General features: G+C 41.4%; 1 protein-coding gene across 3 annotated transcripts in view; it reads right to left on the bottom strand.

The window, feature by feature from the left end:
* The window catches only part of VPS8 (VPS8 subunit of CORVET complex), an 89866-nt gene that overhangs the window by 49713 nt on the left and 21150 nt on the right, over nucleotides 1–19003 (bottom strand). For 2 of the 3 annotated variants that reach the window (XM_087740038.1, XM_087740040.1), the window contains 17 exons: nucleotides 17983–18050; nucleotides 17198–17351; nucleotides 17036–17095; nucleotides 16086–16193; nucleotides 14550–14630; nucleotides 13281–13451; nucleotides 10594–10668; nucleotides 9931–9966; nucleotides 7587–7677; nucleotides 6448–6494; nucleotides 5465–5554; nucleotides 5023–5069; nucleotides 4276–4498; nucleotides 3225–3314; nucleotides 1745–1796; nucleotides 1410–1452; nucleotides 546–618 (listed from right to left, as the gene is read on the bottom strand). In XM_087740038.1, the coding sequence (XP_087596164.1) occupies nucleotides 546–618; nucleotides 1410–1452; nucleotides 1745–1796; nucleotides 3225–3314; nucleotides 4276–4498; nucleotides 5023–5069; nucleotides 5465–5554; nucleotides 6448–6494; nucleotides 7587–7677; nucleotides 9931–9966; nucleotides 10594–10668; nucleotides 13281–13451; nucleotides 14550–14630; nucleotides 16086–16193; nucleotides 17036–17095; nucleotides 17198–17351; nucleotides 17983–18050 (1509 nt within the window). The remainder of the gene's footprint in view (nucleotides 1–545; nucleotides 619–1409; nucleotides 1453–1744; nucleotides 1797–3224; nucleotides 3315–4275; nucleotides 4499–5022; nucleotides 5070–5464; nucleotides 5555–6447; nucleotides 6495–7586; nucleotides 7678–9930; nucleotides 9967–10593; nucleotides 10669–13280; nucleotides 13452–14549; nucleotides 14631–16085; nucleotides 16194–17035; nucleotides 17096–17197; nucleotides 17352–17982; nucleotides 18051–19003) is intronic. The other variant, XM_087740039.1, reaches the window with a different exon arrangement.

Raw genomic sequence — 19003 nt, 5'->3', positions numbered from 1 at the left:
TTTACACTTTGCTGTGCAAAGAACGCAGAGGTGTAATATCTGAGGCAGGAAAACTCCAACACAAACTGAAGTTTTAGCAACAGCCAAACAGAGGAAGGAATATTTAGTTAATGTTCTTTGATGTTATCTTACTTGCTACTCCCGTCAAGCCTGTGTTACGTGCATTTGAAAACATGGAAGATCCTCCCATATTTGACACATCATAGTCAATTTTAGAAAGAAGGGACAGCTACAAATTTCTGGTAACTTTGTGGTAAAGAATAAAGAAAAAAAACAATCAAAATCAGTGCCGCTAAGAACTCTATGTTCCCACACCAAAATTTACAGTTGAAAAAAAATATTAAGTTTAAATGTTCAGATTGCAACAACTGTTTGATTTCATTCTTCAAAAATTTATTTGGAATTTACAGTGGTATATACTCATATCACAAGGATACAGCTATCAGATTGATAATAGTTTTCTATCAGAAACCCAAGAAATAAGACATATGCGGTTTCTTCTAAAAACCTCATATGGGAAAGTTTCCTTCTGAAAGGTTGCTCACCTGATTTTTAACCAAAGGTACCAGATCTTCAGGAATATCGCCCAATGGATATGCACGGCCTGCCAAGCAGCAGCTATAGAAAAGGAGGAGAAAGGCATTTTTAATACATCCTGACATTAAACAGATTGAGGAGAACAGTTTATTTTTTGAGTTAGTTTTCAGGATGCTCTTAAAACAAGCCAAACAAATTTATTTTGTAAATCATGAAAGCAAGCATTGCAGACAGCACTGCTGTTAATACACAATAAGCCAATGTGGTGCATGAACTTGCATCCCAGATATGCCATTCCACAGCAGAAAAGTAACAGGGAAACTCAGTATTTCTGACAAAAATCTTTACTCTTGCATTTTAGGAAGCAGGAGTAATGCAGAATCTAATGTTCACGATCTTGAATAGATTCCAGAAAGAGGAATTAATGAATTGATCACTACTGTGCAATCTCAGAATGACCTCCTGCAAATGACAGGCAACACAGTAAGCAGCAACTGAGCACAGCTATCCCAAAAGGCATGGCAGAAAGGGTTAAAATACAGCTTTTCAGGCTACAGACTCCTTGTTCAAGGAGCACCGTGTCACACACAGGGCAAAGAACTCACTCTAACCAAATTCTAAAGATAAAGACTTGGTCTTGGCATATCAGCAGTAACTTGAGCTCCAAGTTTCTAACTTTATCCTACCTATCTACTCACACGATGTGTTAACAAGAAGCCATTGTAACTTTAAGTCAGCTGTACAAAGTAGCCATTGCTATTTTACGCAATCTCTCAGACCTTGAAACACACTAAACATTACGCAACTATATTGAGTTAAAAATCTGGTGCCACCACTAGGCAACACCTCACACACTTTCTAAAGGACCTTACCTTATATATACAAGCAGCTTGTTGCCCATTACCACCTGCTCATCTACAAAACAAAAATTATTTGTCACCTTTTCTTCACAAGACAACATACAGAGATGCAATTATTTTTCCCAGCTGTTAGCAAAACATCTCACCTGACACACATGCAGAGTTTTACACACAGTAAACTGAGCAGCTTTACACACAGTAAATAGTAGTAGAGCACTTTTCTGTTCTCCAAGACCCTTATATTGGGTGTGTATTTCCTTTTTTCATCCCTCTGTTGGAAGTGACTAGAGATACTCAAAACATCAAATATCAAAACTAGAAGCCCTTAAAGGGAAAGAATTGTGTACCTGTGAGAGACTTCCCAGCATTCAGTGGAGGAGCAATGACTTTGAACAGCTTCTGTAACAAGAAAGAAGGCAGTGCTCAAGCAGCTGGAAAAGCTCATAGCAAAGAATCTGTGTGGTTTTAAAGCAGATCAATGGGGTATCTTCCCCACAGAAACTCTGCTTTCTCACCATGTCTTACAATTAAAAGGCACAGAGGACACCAAGATGTGGCAAAGGATGATTTTTCCAGCTGATGTTATGACCTATGAAAAAACAGCCTTCATTCGATCAGATCTAACCCTAAGCACAGTCCACACAAAAAAAAAAGCAAGGTTCAGTAGTCCCAGAACTAACAGTCAGAGCATAACTGACCAGCCCCTCTTCCTGTTCCCGCATCTTCTGCCACCAGAGATTATGCAAACCTTCAGCCTACCTAGCAGGGTCACCAGAGAGACTTTAGTTTGGGTATGTTGAATGAGGACTCGTCTACATACTTAGCTCTAGAAAGCAGAAAAAGTTATTTGTACTAGCACAGCTAGTGCTAGGTTTCTAGAAGTCCTTTTTAAAATCACGAACACCTAGAAAGTCCCCTTCCTGAGAAAAATCAAATGAGATTATAACTGCTAAAAACTGGGCAGTTTAAGACTTTCACACTCAAATGGACCCAGCTCTCTGTTTCAGCCCTACTGAGAAAATATCAGCAGTGCTTCCATAATGAAACATCTTGATGTTATAGCTATAGGCTTCAAGAGCAATTGGTATAGCAGGCACATCTTCAGGATTACCAGCAGCAGCATCAACAGGGCCTTCAGTTACAGCATTACATTGAGTCCCATACTTACTGTTGATAGATCACACCCAAGTGCTAAGAAGAAAGCCCGCCCCAATGCAAGGACTGTTTCTAGCCTTTTTTCTGAATTCTGTACACAGATAAGTTCACCCTTTGTTTCCATTGCTCTTTAATACATATTAATATACTATTGTGTCAGCAGAGGAAGAACAGCATGAAGGAAAAAAAGCATGAGGTGTTCATAGAACCTCTCACGCCTACACCCCCATTAATCCCATTGTGCAGAAAGTTGATGCTTTCTCAGCACATCATGCCACATAGGCCAGGCTCACCACCAGCAACAAAGCTGTTAGCACAGTTTTGCAACGCAATCTCCTTAAGTCATCATGTTATTCTCTTCTGCTGCTTTTGTTTTATATTTATTTTATTAACACGACTAAATTTCCTGCTCTAACTTTGCAAAGCATTGCTACCTCAGCAGGGAAATTTGTGTTCTAAAGCACAGTAATTACAAATTACTTTTCTCCTCTACTGCATCTAGTCAAATAAACTGCATATATCGTACATGATTTCCCCCTTGAAATGAAAAAGAACAAGAATATATACACACTCAATGAGAAGATAATTCACTGGGTTTGAAATGCTGTTTCTCAGAAAGACTGTGTGCTGAACACACAAATAACAACTCACTGCACTGAACATCTTTCCTACCTCCATGGGACTAATGAAGTCATTCATCCCACTGTTGTAGACGTAGATCATGGCATCATAGAGATGGTTTTCCCAGCATAAAAGAACTACCTGCAAGGCAAACAAAGCACAATGTAGATATACAGCTGCTCTTAGCTCTCAGTTTTCTCATTCCTCAGTCCCTCGAACACAATCTCTGTCCTTGCATTTGCATCATCTGACATTATGATTTAAAGCAGAATGAGAGTTTCCATTTACAGAACTAGTCTGTGCAAGGACCCCAAATCCCCAAAGGGACTATCCAGCTTATTGCTCACACAGCAAACATGGAATCTAGCTGTCTAGATTCTAGCATTCATAACCTGCATGAGGTTAAGGAATAATAAAAAAAAATCAGTTCTTCAAAACCCTTGATTGCACTAGTTTGCCTTTTGGTTGAGTTAGTGAACCATTTTGTCAAGTTCCCAAGCTGTTCCCTCCTTGGAATGGAAAGCCGTGCTGTGGGAATAAAAACTGGCCAAGGAAAACAGGACTACCCAGCAGGAACACCTCCTTGCTCCACTAACTTTGTCATGCAAAAGCACCCGCGCAGAGCAGGCTGGCAGGCACCAAACTGACAAACGCAACTCCAGTTTTTTGTGCCCCTGCAGCTTTTGATGTTAGGTAAGGTACTCAAAACAGGAAAGACTGATTGTGAATATCAGACTAATCCTGACGGACTAGTAGTTTCCAACACATTCAGCTGCTGATGCATTAACCTATGTCAGGACACAAACTGGGGGAGCAAAACATGTTTATAGGAGCATTCATGTTACAGGATGGATATAGCCACGGTAAATAATTCCCATATTCATTGAATTTGATCCCAGGGACACAGGGCTAAGTTCTGTTACAAATTGGTGACCAAAAGACATGAATGGTTTGGACTATGTAAGTCTTGTCTGTTGAAAGGTGACACCTTGTTTTCCACATGCTATGCTGTGCTTAAAGCACAAGAAGTTTGCATCAGTGACTAGGGGACGTTGTCATTTATTCAGAGGAACTCAATACAGCATGCAGTACAACAGCTCACCTGCTGTATGTCTAAGCTGGTGATATCCATATGTACAATGCAGGCTTCCAAATTTTCCAACCTGTTCTTGTCTTGGAAGTGAAGCAGCAAGTCTTTCATCACTTGAGCTGTGATTCCCATCAGCTTATCACTTAAGATATATGGCTCCAAGCACTCCAGAAAGATGCCTTTAGCTACAGAATTCTCACTCATTTTATCATATATCTGGTTAAATAATAGGTCCCTAGGAGGAAAGAAGTGTTTAGTTATCAAATAATCTTATCAAAATCTCCTTACTTATCTATTTTCTGAGGGCCCCAAATTAAACACCATTTTCTCTGTATTTCTCAAACTCATGAGCTGAATGCCCTGTTCAGCTCCTATATTGATGCAAGTTACAGGCAGCTACACAGAATAACTCGGCTATGGATGTTGCAGCAAAAAAAATGCTGTTAGTGAAGAAATCATGATGACAGGAAAATCTATCAAGGCAGCTTCTTTCTTAAGGGGATGGTGTGGGGGAAACAGTTTGAAGCAAACTTTTCTTCCTCAGCACATCAATGAAAATTTAAGACACACTTTTCTTTGAGTACTGAGTACCTTGACTTTAGTATTGGTTTTTAAGCATTCCTCTAAACTGTAATGTGAGATATGATATGACGATGTGATACAATTCCTCTAAACTATGTGATAGTATAGGAGACAGCACTCAGGACTACATGCCCTGGTGGTCTGCCTTGGGAGACAGGCTTGCAAGCTCAGACTTACGTGCGCTGGAGTAAGAGACAGTAATCAACTATGACAGGCACCACGTCCTGTGGGAGAAACATAAAAAAGGTAGGGACTGGCAAAAATCCTGCCAAATAGCACAGCCTGCATAGCACAAAATGAAGCCTGGCCAATACAGAGCAGAATCAATGAGTTATTTGAATCAGCTGGTAGCTGGTACAGTTACAGGTTTTCCCGTATGCTGGTTCATATGGAGACAAACTCTAGTCACACTTCTACAGAGGACAGAGGGCATACAGGTTCTGTTCTGCCGCTGAGCCGTAACTAAGCCCTGATTGCATTAGTGCACACAACAGAGGTGAGAGTTCAGGTGAACCACAGCAATATTTTCCAAAAACAGACAAGTAATTTTTGCAGCAAAGCAAAGTCTGATTAAAAAATTCAAAAGATCTATACAAGAGAGTCCTCTGGAGCACCATACCTGAAAATGTTGCTCCATAACCTGGATTTTTCCTTGGTCAGGACATTTCTTCAAAGTCCGATCAGCATAATGGAGAAGAATTTCAACCATCTGAATTACAACAAATAAGAAAATTCATTCAAATCCTATACTAGAGGCCCTACTTGGTAGCACATTTAACAGACTGACTTGGGGGTTGGCAGCACTGTAAACTCTGTTGTACCATTTTGGGTATGAACTACTGTGAGCAGGAAGGAGAAGAAGAAAGAGGCTGCCAAGAGACAATAGCATGACACGGCACAGAAGTGGCCCAATGGGATACTGAAGGCCTACACTAACTTTAAGTGACCGAGAAACTGGGCAGCCAGTCTGCCAGCAAATTTTCAGGGAGATGACCACATCCTGAAGCACAAGGCTCATCTGGGCCATGTTTTTACCCAAAGCTTAAGTTCTAATATCTTAAACAGCAAAACTTATTTACCTGCAAATAAAATATACAGGAAGAATGAAGTACAGCTGAATAATTATTTCAATAATTGTGTATTTTAAACATACTCTTCCCAGAAAAAGGTTTCTGTAACAACTGAACAGGATCAGTTGAAGAGTTTATTCCATGTCCATGTATACATGGAGCGAAGTTTCCATCCTGAGAGTCAGCAAGTTACATACTGATGGACACTTGCCAACCAAAGGTCAGGAAACTCTGGAGTCACCTACAAAAAAGGTTTCTCTCCACTGTGAGGGGACCAGAGATCTCAAGGCCTGGATGATAATGTCACATTTTGATTTGCTAATGCTGCAGATTTTATGCCCACCTTTACCCAAAAGGTATTTCGAAGTCTATTCTAAAATCCTGCTCACAATCTTAGCAAGAAAGGCACGTGTACATGTTCTAGAGTTAGTTGGATTAACTTCTGGAGGACAGAAGCCATTCCTTCCAAGAACACAGTTAGTATCACATTGGCATACATGAAAATCCAGTTAGGAAGAGATCAATGACTCACTCTGTCTGCAATGACTGCTTTCCGCTTGCTTGTGTCCCCAGACAAGCCTAGAAAGAATGGGGACAGGGAGGGAAATGAAGTTTTTCTCATCTAAGCTACCAGTTGAAATATAAAAATCCCACAGTTCAGATGCTAACACCACTACCCTTAAGATGCAGAGGTCAGGATATCTAAATACACAATTTTGTGTTTTACTTGTAGCCCACTCTTCTTCTGAAGAGCTTATTCTCCCAATGTAAAGACTGTTCCAGCACAGGAGTGGCAAGAATAGATCTGAGTGCTTTTTAACATTGAGAGAACAATTAACGGAGGGCTTTCAAAGACTGTGTACATGAAGCTAATTGCTGGAGGATGCCTTGATGCAAAGAAGCTGAATTAAATGCACTATAAGGGAAAAAAAATTCTTAAATGCCAGTTCAAAAAGACAGTAATTCTTTGAATACTGAAAAACTATCTGTTTAATTGCATTATATCCATGCATTAAAACGAGACACATCTTCACATACTAGCAATTTCACAGCAGGAGGATCTTATCCTGAGAACTTGAGTCTTATCTGTCAAAACCATCAGAAGTTATTTGCTGAAAAGTCAATGTGTCCAGTCCAAATCAGACCGTTCAAGCAGCAGTTTCTGGCATAATTAACATGTTTATTGTAACAAGCTAAGTGCTCACAAAGCATCCTCCTTCAGAGGACACATGGTGCCAAAACCCAGCAGTTCTTTCAGTCAGTTTTATAGTCAGAGGAGACCTGAATGAAAGTACCTGTTTGGCAGAGCTGACAGAATATCACAAAGACAATTCAGGAATATTTTAGCAGGCTAGATACTCAACACCTGGATCCACCTCCTTCATGACAAAGTGACAACAGATAGGAGTCACAAGACAGACCAAGTCTGATTTTCAGTTGAAAACAACAGGCTACTAAAGGGACTACGACTGGAAAAAAATCAAACCAATCCATATAAAAGTGTTGTTTCTGCCAAACCCAAAGTAGCACATCCTACTTTCTCTTCTTTAATTCAATTATCTTCCTTTTTTTTTTCCTGAAAAGGTGATTTCTGTACATGCATAGGTTTAAAACCTTCCCTAGTGGTTTCAATTAAAAAAACCCAAAGCCAAAAATAAAACCCAAACTTACCTACTACAGCCTTTGCTTTACCTTCGTAAAAAGACCAGGCTAGAGCCAGGGCATCAGTGAGACGCTCTTGTTTCAGAAGGTGGTCAACTCTCTAAAATAACAAGTAATATTGGACCTTAGTATTACAGAAAAGATGATCCCCTCCTATTTAAGATCAACATTTCCCAGTGGTGGGTCACGATCCCTGACAGCAAGGGGACAGGAAACCTCAGAAGCTCTCAACACATTACAGTAAAGGACAGTATCTCAAAAAGATTCTCTCATATGTACATTTTCTGCTGGACAGTTAAAAAAGACTAAGAAATGTCAGGCTCCAGTACATCAAGTCCCTGTGGGCTACATTTTAGGTCAGATGCTTGATGGATGGAGACCCACAGCATCAGCGAATGTCTGCAATCACAAAGAATAAAAATTTTCCATTCCCCATCCTTGTCTCATCGCTTCAAGCACAATGAAAAACTCTGCCATGTCTTCAGCATACGGGTGTACTCATCCTACCCTTTATTTTCTCCTGAGCTCACAGTTTCTGCTTTAAGGAATTATTAGCACACAAGGTCAAGCACCACTAGTCTTGGTATGTTAGGTCAAAATATTAAAGTATTGTTTGAGAAAAGAGAGATTCCGAGTCTCAGACCAGCATTCCGTACTGCAGCAAAAACTAACTCTCAGCACACACCCTAATCTCCCACATAGTCAATTACAACTCTTGAGTTAGTCCCCTGCAATAAGGAGGCCTGCAGCACAACAGAAACCATACAGTAATTTAGAAGGAGGTTGGCTCAGAGCATGTAAGTGGTGATTAACTTCTGAATTCTAGGAAAGCCAGTACATGAAATCATGGGTCAAAGCAAGACTTTTCATTAACAGTTTACTAAACCAAAGTCGGTATTGAATGGCTGGAGGGAAAACTAGCAGAGGAAAGTGATCTTGGTACCTAAAAGCAGCAACTGTATAAAAGTTCAATAGAGCTGAACCGCTGGTATTTTATTAAAGGTCCTGATACAATGTCACATGGAGGAGCTTATAATCGTGGATGAGTACAAGAGCTGTAAAGCAGGTAAGAGGAAAAATGGTGAAGGTCACTGCTTAAAGGAGAAATGTGAGACTGGAAAGAAATTACTATTGGAGTTCCTTGAGAATCAGCCTTGAAGCCCCCTTCTACATAACGATTTGGTCAACTAACTTGGTATGAGCTGAATTTACTAATGAAGTTTGCTGATGATCAACTGTCAACACGTGATGTGAGACAGCAGACCAGAAAGACAGACACAATAGGATTGCCCCTAAAGCTGCGTAATAGAAGTATGATGCAATCCAATGGTACAAGCAACTTACAGCAGAAATCAGGGTTTGGCTACAGGGTACTGGTGAATCTCCAGAGTGCTACAAGCCACTGACATCATGTAGCCAAAGGAACAGCAAAATGAGACCCAACAATGCATGAGGAATGACATATCTAGTAGAGACAGTGAAGAAAGGTGCCATTGTGCATAGCACTTGTAAGACCCTACCCAGAGTAATATGTGCCAAAGCGTTTACCTATGTTCAAGAAACTGAGCACAAAGGAGGTGCAGAGAACAGTGACTATGAAAAAAGAAATGAATGGGAAGGTAATCTTACAAAAGGATGATGAAAGAGCTTTGCTTAGCCTTGCAAAACAAAGTCTGAGAGAGAACGTGCGTACACTGAATAAACATACTGCAAAGTGATGATCCAGAAAGGAAAAACTGCTGTTTTAACTCAAGTGAAAAGAACAACTCAGGAACAAATAGACTTAAATAGATCACTAAGAACTTTAGTGTGGAAACTGATAGGGTTTCATCTGTCAGAGAAATGATGTTAAAAAAAAATCTTCTACCAACAGAAACAAGGATTTAAAACCCAATGAACTTTCTAGGTAGTCTTTGATGGATTTTATGATGTAGCTCCTGCAGCAGCTGGAGACAAAATACAGTGAACCAGATTTGCTTCCATTCCTGTATGCTTATCTGGCAGATAGAAGGCTTACACTTACACAGTCCTCCAAAGTCATACATTGACTTACACAGTCCTCCAAAGTCATACATTGCACTAACTCTGTCTTGTTAACAGAAGCTGAAACATAGCAAGGCATTATGTCTTGCTTGGGAACAAGGTCTCCATTCAGCCTGCAAGTTCATGCAAGCAGGAGTCCCACTGCATCCCACCATGGAAAGCAGCATACCTGCGGTGCTGGTTGTGCGTAGCAATCAGGGATCCTGAACGCAGTGCTCAGAACATGCTTCACGAATGCTCCCTCCCTCCTCTCAAGCTATATTTAAGCAATTCAAACCTACTAAGCTGTACAGTTTTCCTCTCAACGTACCTCTCTCCAGCTTCTCAATGTCATGACGTGAACAGACTAGGGGGGGAAAAAAAAGCGTTATTTACTTATGGTTGCTCATGCAGCCTGTGGTATCTCACAGACCCACCTTCTAAGCTAAGTAAAGCAACCTTCAAGCTTGGCATGGCAGAAATAAATTGGATGTTTGTATTTAACAGAAAATATCCTTTACATGGCCTTACAACCCATCTGCTCCAAGATACCATCCCTCACTTCTTCCCCTACTTCCACATGCCATCCTACAGGCCACCTCTCTTTGCCTTTTCACAGACAGCCTGCACTGCAGGACAGGAAAAGCGAATAGAATATTCCTTTTATCATTCCATGCAATAGAGTCTAGTTTTCCCTGCTGTCTTATTTTCTTCTGTTTACTCACCGGCACATTTAGGACAGAGAAACTGAAGCTTTGAAGCTGCCCTGAAGCAGCACGAACCAGGACGCTGTGAAACTATGACAATGTCTTACTTAGCCCATACCTTGGCTAACACCAAATTATTGCACATTTCTTTAATCCCATGGCATAAGTGCACAAAGAACCCACCCCTGATTCACATCTCCATAGAATAAAAAATTGCCCTTTTCCAGAAGGTGAGCTACCATCAACAGTGAATGCCCTGTATTGTATTAAAAACTCCCCACATTTACCTTAGTTCCAAGGTAAAAGATCTGACCACCGCAGTTGCTGATGGACTGATAACAAGCTTTCTCTCCAACCAATGCCTACAGTGAGAAAAATTATGTTCAAGTAAAACTGCTTTTTGTTTTTGTAAAGTTTCCCAAGAAACATATACACACTTCAACTTTAGAGACACTTTGTAATTCAGAAATCAAAACGAGGATTGGGAAAGAACAACACAGATTGCTGGGCAGTAGTAAGTAAAAAAGCTCTGCTGTCATTCCTTCCTGCTTGTGAATGCAGCTTAAAGTGCCACTGAGCTCTGGCTGCCCAGAAAACATGACGGAGCCATGAGGACCCACAAGCAGTGCTCTGTGTCTATCCTCAGATGCAAAAAAAGTTATGGGGGCTCTTTCCTTGCCATCTGCTTTTTCACAAATCTTCCTCAAGAGCAAATGAGTAGGAGACACAGATGGAAAGAATATTGTTGAAGTGAGAGTTGCTACAATAGAAGTTTGAATGCCAGTAACTAGTGTTCAAAAGGCTGTACATGGGCACATTTACAATGTGAGAAATGGAGGATCACATCAAAATTAGAGATTTTACCACAGTGCATGGGCAGTGCTTGCTCCCCACTCTGCTGTACAGTTACACAGGCTAGAGCTGTTTGTCCTGTACTTTTCTCAGTCTGGTCAGGCAGGGAAGCTTCCTGGATCTCTTCCCACTGCTGAAAAGTATATCCATTCCAGGGACTGCGTTAATAACCATTCAACCTGCTCAGCACAGGACCTAAGGCTGAGGTAGCAGATATTCCCTGCATCTTTCTTTAGATGCTGCAGTAGAAGAATGGGGTCTGACAGTCTTCATCCACAAACCAAGGCGTCTCTGAAACCAGAATATCTCCTACGGGAGTAGCAGCCTTGTCTTAAGATTTGCCTTCCAGAGTGTCTGCAGAACTAACACCAGAAAAGGCATATTTCTGATCCTCTGAGCCATGAGAAAAAAAAAAACAACTTCTCATCAGAAGTTGTCCTTGACTCAGTTGCTCTGGAATAGGTTGTCCTGTAATTCCTACTGAAATGCAGGAAAAGAGACTGCCTGTTTCATATCCTCAGTATTTCAAAACGGCATTATAGACTCCAGATCTCATCTGCCACTTACAGTCTGTGAATTAAGTAGGGGTCTTTTCTAGACTCACAATGGCATTTTAATAGGCAGCACTTATTTGAGCCCACCAGTTTTTCAAGCCACATATCTCTCACTTTGATGGTAATCCCCAGAAGTCCTCACAGAACACTGCAGAGTTTCTGGAATTGAGTGAAAGGCTCTGAATAACAACATATCCTAGCAAGGAGAGCTCATATACCATCTTAGGGACAATCTCTAGCTATGTTCTGTGAGGTTGTGCCTGGCAATTCCAGATCATGTGGCAGGCAGTGCATAAGCTAACTTAGACTAGACTCCATCTTCCAACTCTTTCTTCCTCAGTATGCATCTGCAGCAGAAAGAATGACAGCAAGGCTAGCAGTGTGAATCATATAAAGCAGTGAAAGCCAGATAAGCATCAGCTATGTAGATCTAAAGGTTGCAAAGACTCCTCGTAGATCTGGCCATTCAGACTGGAAGAAGCACTCTGTTCCTTGGTGCTCAGAGGGGACCATGACAGAGAGGTCTTTTTTATGAACTCCTGCCATCCTGTGTTGAAGACACTTTACCTTGGGCTTCTGGAGCTGAGTCATGACCATATGCTGGGCTTGAAATTGTGGATCCAACCTACAGACCCACATGAGCCTTCCGCTAGTTGTTTGGGCCAGCAAGTCTCACAGGGCTATAGCAGAATTGAATTGGAACCATATTGTCCAGCTGTGGAATTTCAGAACCCCTGGGCTATCTCTGGTGAAGCATTGGGAGGCTTGAATGCAAGGGTGGAAGGCCCTTTCCTACACAGACTCTTGGCAAACTGTTTCCAAAACAGAGAAAATGGTTTTCTACTGAAAGCAATAACTTGTCCCACAACCATGGCTTTAAAAAAAACTCATCAATACAAATACCACATCAAAGTGAGTCTGCTGCAGAAGGCACAGGTGGGTTACAGGAGCTATCAGGAGCCACTGAAATTAACACCTACTTCAGGAATAAAACATGTCCAGACACCACATGGGCCAGGGTCAAAAAAAAACCCAAACAAACCAACAAGCATGGAAGTCAAAATAAAAGAAAGAAAAATAAAGAAAAGAGGAAAAAGTAGAAAGCACGATGTTTGAAGTGTTGTAACTTCCACTAGTATGGATCATTTTGGTTTTTTACTTCAAACAAGAAAGAAGTGTAGTACCTACAAGCATAGGTACTATGTTTCATCCTCTCCACCCCTGCATGACAATCTATGAGACAAGGGCAGGGAATGCATGTACTGCACAGGCACTGCTGCGGCAGAGTATTTGTGGCATACAAAGTAGAAAAGCCTATAGCAATCTCTTGAAGAATAAAGCACATCAGCTTTTTTCCTGTACAGAGTATTCCAAAGCTTGGTAACTTAAGAGCAGCTCCTAAAAACATCAATGCACAAAAGGAAACATGAACTGTCTGTTAGTTGGCCACATCACCACCATGTATGATTTCTGACATGCTTCAAAAAGGCTTTTTTCCAAAGCTCCAGGCTTCCACTTAGGGCATATCTGAAACAGTTACCTAATACAAGCAGGTCATTTGTGCCTACCAGGGCTTCACTGACATTGCCTCCCGTAGCCAGCGATTTGAAATGGCTGCTGTTGTAGACTAGTTGAACTTCTGAGATCTCTATGGTTTCCAGCTCCTCCTGTGTCTGACGATCTATAACGTGCAGCTTCTCCACACTGTCCAGAAGCACTGCTGTCCGTGAGTTTATCCACTGAAAAAGCAACAAATTCCAGATTTCAGCAATGCATACACAATTAGAGGCCAACTAAACAGGCTCTGGCCATATCCCTGAGTATCAATACTGGAAGTTCAAGGATAGCTAGTAGCTTTGTTACTATACATGGTCACTTCACAACAGCACTCATGCATAACTCCAAAGGTAAAGATAAGGAGGCTCCTTCTGGAGTATCAGCTTTAACACTGAGAAAAATTACAAGGAACCTTCTTCACATAACACCTGTAGACAAATGGCAATCCACCAGAGCTCTTGTCCTCTTGGTGCACTATTTATGCTCTGGCACACTTTCTATCCAAAGGTCTCAAAAACAAGACTACTACAACATCTGTTCTCAAATCCCTTAGGATGTAAATATGGCATCAGGAGGCATTAAAAAGAGAAATAGTACATCTAAGTTTAACTCAAAGCCTGTCATCCATATTCTGTGGCTTCTACTTTTATGTTCAAAACCCTGCAAATACAAAGGCTTTTTTTTTGCTGCTTTTACAGTATTTTTTTTTAAACAGCCAAGCATATGTGTTAACAAACTTCAAATTCCAGCTGATGTGGACATCCATCTTGGTAATTTGGTCTTGCATGTTTTACTCGTTGTATTCTGTAAATGTGTTTTAGAGTTGAACAATTTTTTTTGTTGAGAGCATCATACAATTATGGTGCTTTAGCAAGCACTTATATATGCACACACTAGAATTTTACTGAGCTGATTACACAGAAGTTTGCATTCTTTTTAGTGAAGATATAGAATAAAAATCTTTCTTGCCAGATTCTCTCTGGGTCTGGAAAATATCTCCTCAACAAGGCTACCCCTCCTTCCCAAGAAAGGGCAGTATTGTTGCTACTAATGCTACTAATTTTTTATCCTTTAGCTACTAACTTGCTGTTTTATTTGTGCTGGTTTTCCACTGAGTCCCAAGTTTAAGGGCATTTTCAGTTAGTTAGCCCCAGACAAACACAGCCACTTCTTATGCTACATTTTTGAAGCCAATAGTATAGAACTAAGGGCTATTGAGATATTTAGAAGAAAACTAGTGCAAAAAAAAAAAATAACCATTCTATAGTATTGAGACTTACAGTAAAGTTGATGAGGTCATAGTGTAGATGAAGCTGCCTCTGCTTAGTGACATGTATTGCACCAGTATCATCTCTCTTTACCTAAAAGAGAAATCAGACAAGGCTGACTCAAACTCAAAGACTTTCTTCAGCTCAACCTCTCTGTACCCAGAGACCATCACACCAACTCCAGGAGTCTGAAGCAACTCTCAGACAAGCACGCTGAGCGTGCAGTAGCAGCACACACACTTCTCAAATGGAGCATAATGTCTCACTTTCAAAAGCAATCATGTAAGCAAGGAAACAGAAGGCTCTGAGCAGGGGGCAGTAACAATATATGCCCTCTGCTGGATCAATTTTAAGTCATTTATTTGTACTACAAGAGTTGTATGTCATAAACAAGCTGGCACTACATGTGTTCAAGGGATTGTTCCCCCTTGCCCCACTTCACACATTATATAAGGCAATTCAGTTTCTAAAAGGAGTGCAAACCTTCAGCTTTCGTACAAAGAGCACCGAAGAAGGACTGATTCTCATTCACTGACTCCCAAGGTGCTCAGCCCCACTGGAATAATGAATTGAAGGGAGATGTTGCATGACAACTCCCAGTCACGGGCTCTCTCTCGTTCTTGTTACAGAACACTAGCATGAAACTGGCTTTAATGCATCATCATTTAAAAAAGCATTCTGCAAAGAAAAATAAAGGTTTTTTACGTTTTCACAATTCAAAGCACAGCAAGAGGGACCTGAATTCAGGTAACATGGCTGCTGTTCAGTAACCTATAAGCAGAGCAGCACCACTGGCCATAGCTGAGCTGGGTATCTGCGCAGAGGCTCGTGCTATTGCATGCACAGACATCTCCAGCAAGACAGGCTTAAACATATACCCTTTTCTTTCTCCCAAAGTTTACCATGAGAGAAGATAGAGGAGAAAGAGGATTTAATCCAGACAACGCAATCTCTGGGTACTTGAGCAAAGCTTAAGGTCAAAGATGATAGCAGAGCTGGGAAACAAACTTAGTGCTCCAAAGCCAAAATGCCAGATTTTCTGAAGCCTAGGTACTGCTCTCATACTGAAATCAGGCATGAAATCATCTTCAAACAACCTTATCTACATGTGTAACTTCTGCAGATCTAAACAGGACAAGTGGCATGCCGTAAAGTCACATGCCAATAGGACCTGAAAGCTGTTGTCTCTTAGTGGTTCATACAAGTTTTTTCAAGACTCACGTTTTAAAGCAAAAAATAAAATGGTATCTCAAATTCATGTGATCTCCTTGAAAACAATACACATTGTTCTACCTCCAGTAGCAATGAGATAAGCTGCAAATCAACACTTCTGGAACACATAAAGCTCATGCCTCCAGATTCTCAGGGAAGGGCACCACTGATGCTGGACAGCAATGACCAACAGGTTTGTTTTCCCAAGCTGGTTGCAGGCTGCAGACACCCCTAGTGTGCACAGATATCATACTTTCACTGAGACAGAGGCTCAGTCAACTGAATATGTGAATAAGACGTCTATCTGAAAAGCAGCATAAAACATCCAAGGCTTACCAGAAGAAAATGAACGACATCTCCTCGACAAAATGCAAGCATGGGGTTCACAGAGCTCTGTACAGCCACAAAGTGCCACGCCAGAAGAGGGACACTAGAAGGGTCCATCTGTTAGACAAAAAGCACAGCCAGTATTTACAGTACGCAAGGCAGAACCTCAGTTCCAGGACACATGCTGTTCATCAGCTGCTACTCACTGACTTTGCCATGTACACACACAGGCTGTAAAGCAATTCCGTGGTCTGCTGGCAGCTGAGCTTGTGCTCTTTGGTCTAGCCACACGGTTTAGGGGCAACGTGTGTCTCTTGGCAAAGTGGATGGCCGGTCAGAACAAAACCCGTGTCCTAGCTGCTTAATGTAGATCCAGTCTCACATGGATCGATGGACTATGACAAGCTGCAGCTTGCTAGCAGCCTTGTCTCCATTCTCCCAATCTAACATATACGACATCTTCCCCTAGCTGCCAAGAGGAATTATAGCAGCGACTAGTGAAAGTGAATAATCAAGAGTTTAGAAGACTGTTTAGTGCTCTAATTCCACTTTGTTTCTGTCCCTGCAACTAAGGGTTCTGTTGTATGGTTATGTAAAGCAATGGCCTCAGTCCGAGGTGATTGTAGCCATAATCAAGTCAACATCCCATCTGCGGGTGCATCCAGGCTGCAGCAGGGAAGACAAGAAGCTGAGAGGCTCCTGCGTTCCTCCCCTCCTACTTATTGGAGAAACTCAGCATCTTTACATAGGTACAGATGAAAGCAGCCTTTTCACCTCTGCTCTACCCACAATCTGCACACATCAGACCAACAGATTATCGCTGCAGTTCCACAATGCAGAGCTTACTGTGTGCTGATAAAGTAGCGATGCCAAACACCTGGTCCTAATCTCATCCCCTTCATTCTAGGAACTGTTTGTAGCCGTAATTCAAAAAGCAACTGTTTGGCTTCATTACTCACACGACCATAGGGAAAGGTCATCCACACTTTCAGAGATGGCTTCAGGCCAATAACCAGTATCTTCAAGGAAAACAAAAAGGCAAAATAAAATGTTTGAGTATATACCAGAAAACTTCTCCTTTGTGATTTCTCACACAAAGCCTTCTGCAAGCAGCAAGTTACCTTTGTCAGGGAGGCCATGGCCAGCAGTGAATACTGGGTGATAGGATGGTCTCTCAGCTCAACTTTTGCATGTAATGGTTCAATACAGCAAACTTCCCCCTTCGAGCCACTGAAGAGACATCGAGACTCACATGTTCTCACTCCCATAACCCTCCTGCAAAAAAAAGAAATCAGCCTGGTGGCCAGCTATCAAGAAAAGATCAGCCCAACAACCTCATGAAATCTCAAGAGTGATCCTTCATAACTATTGTTTTTAAAAAGTCATTTACACAGTTCCAGGGATCACTTTTATTGTGTCACTGGAAGCAATCCCATACAGCTTCTCAGATACAGACAAAAATTCCATAGGATCTTATTTAACGGTAAAGTTTTGGAAATTCCTGGACATGATCAGACTCCCTAGACTGTCAATCCTTCCTCCTTGTCCCTCCTCCTCTTGAAGAGGCCAAGAAGAAAATGAGCAGTTACTGCAGGGCAGCTCTCACTAATGCAACAAGGAAAACTAAGAGGCAGCACTTTTATGACAACTACCAAGAGCCCACAAGGAATGCCGAGATTCTGGCCAATACATTGATACTTAATAACTTAGGTTATTCTTTGATTATTACACTGCCAGACAGCATCTTGCTTCAGCTGTGAAATTATACTGCAGCCCTAAATGACACCTTCAACATTCAGACAGTAGCTTTATTGGTTCCAATGGGGTTTTTTGCTTAGGTTTTAGAAACTATGATCCAGCATTAGTTTTTTGTACTTTCTATGGGTACTTAGAGTTATTGTCTTACTTAAATGACAGTTCAAATACGGAGCCTCCACTGTCATTGCAAATTGCAAGCGTCGGGTCATCTGTAAACTGAGCAGATAATTAGATTAAATGTGGCACTAAGAAATAAACTATAAAAGAGTTTTGATAGAAAAAATGTATGCTATGGCATTATTAACAGTACACAAAAGTACAAGCAATGTACCTACCAGAAAGACACCTTTAACATACAGAGTTAAGACGGTTACTGGCTTTTTTATGATGTGTAAGAAAGGCAAGGTTTTGTGTTTCATCTTCACCCCTCCAGCAAGCCCTATTGCTAGATTTTGTTACCAAAGTCACATTACTTTCTATTGCAGCTCAGAACTACAGCATACCAAAACCTGTGTTACCACTAGAACAGCTCACAGCCTCAAGCCCATGAGTTGGTGCCAGAGCTAGTGAATGGGCTGCAGTCACAAACAGACTGAAATCAGAAACATCCAAAACTACTAATGGTACCAAACAATCAAGATAAGGAAGGGTCACAGCCACAGCTGAGGCACCCTTCTGGAAGACCCTGCAACCCAGCACCTAGCAGCACAAGCATCTGGGCTGTATAGCAGTGTTTGAGTACTCTTCAATGCTGGTACTGCCATCAGGTCATGAGCTAAAGAAGGAAGCCACTAGGAGCAGAGGACCTGGCACAGGGGAATATTCATCTTTATGCACAGGGCAAAGATGGCAGAGAAGGAAGTGTGGAAGATGCAGCAGTAAGGGGGCACCTTCATGCCCACAAAACATTTTTGGTTAGCCAGGTCAGACCAACCAGTACATGAGAACCTGTCCTTGAGCAATGTGCTCCACCAGACCCACTACATTAATTCCATGTGTGACACTGTATGGGTCTGGGATGTCTCAGCAAGGTCTAGGAAAGGAGAAGAGAGAGCAGAGTTTGGGTGATGCACCAAAGTTACTGCTCTGACCAGGCTGCCAAGGAGTATTATGCTCTGGTAGGAGAGGTCCACATAAAACAAAGCCATGCACAAAATGAGATGTGAGTT

Source organism: Nipponia nippon, unplaced genomic scaffold (genome assembly GCF_047370975.1).
Source record: "Nipponia nippon isolate SJK-2023a ecotype South Korea unplaced genomic scaffold, ASM4737097v1 scaffold_7, whole genome shotgun sequence".
NCBI classification, from domain to species: Eukaryota; Metazoa; Chordata; class Aves; order Pelecaniformes; family Threskiornithidae; genus Nipponia; species Nipponia nippon.
This window is presented reverse-complemented; position numbering and strand designations above follow the sequence as displayed.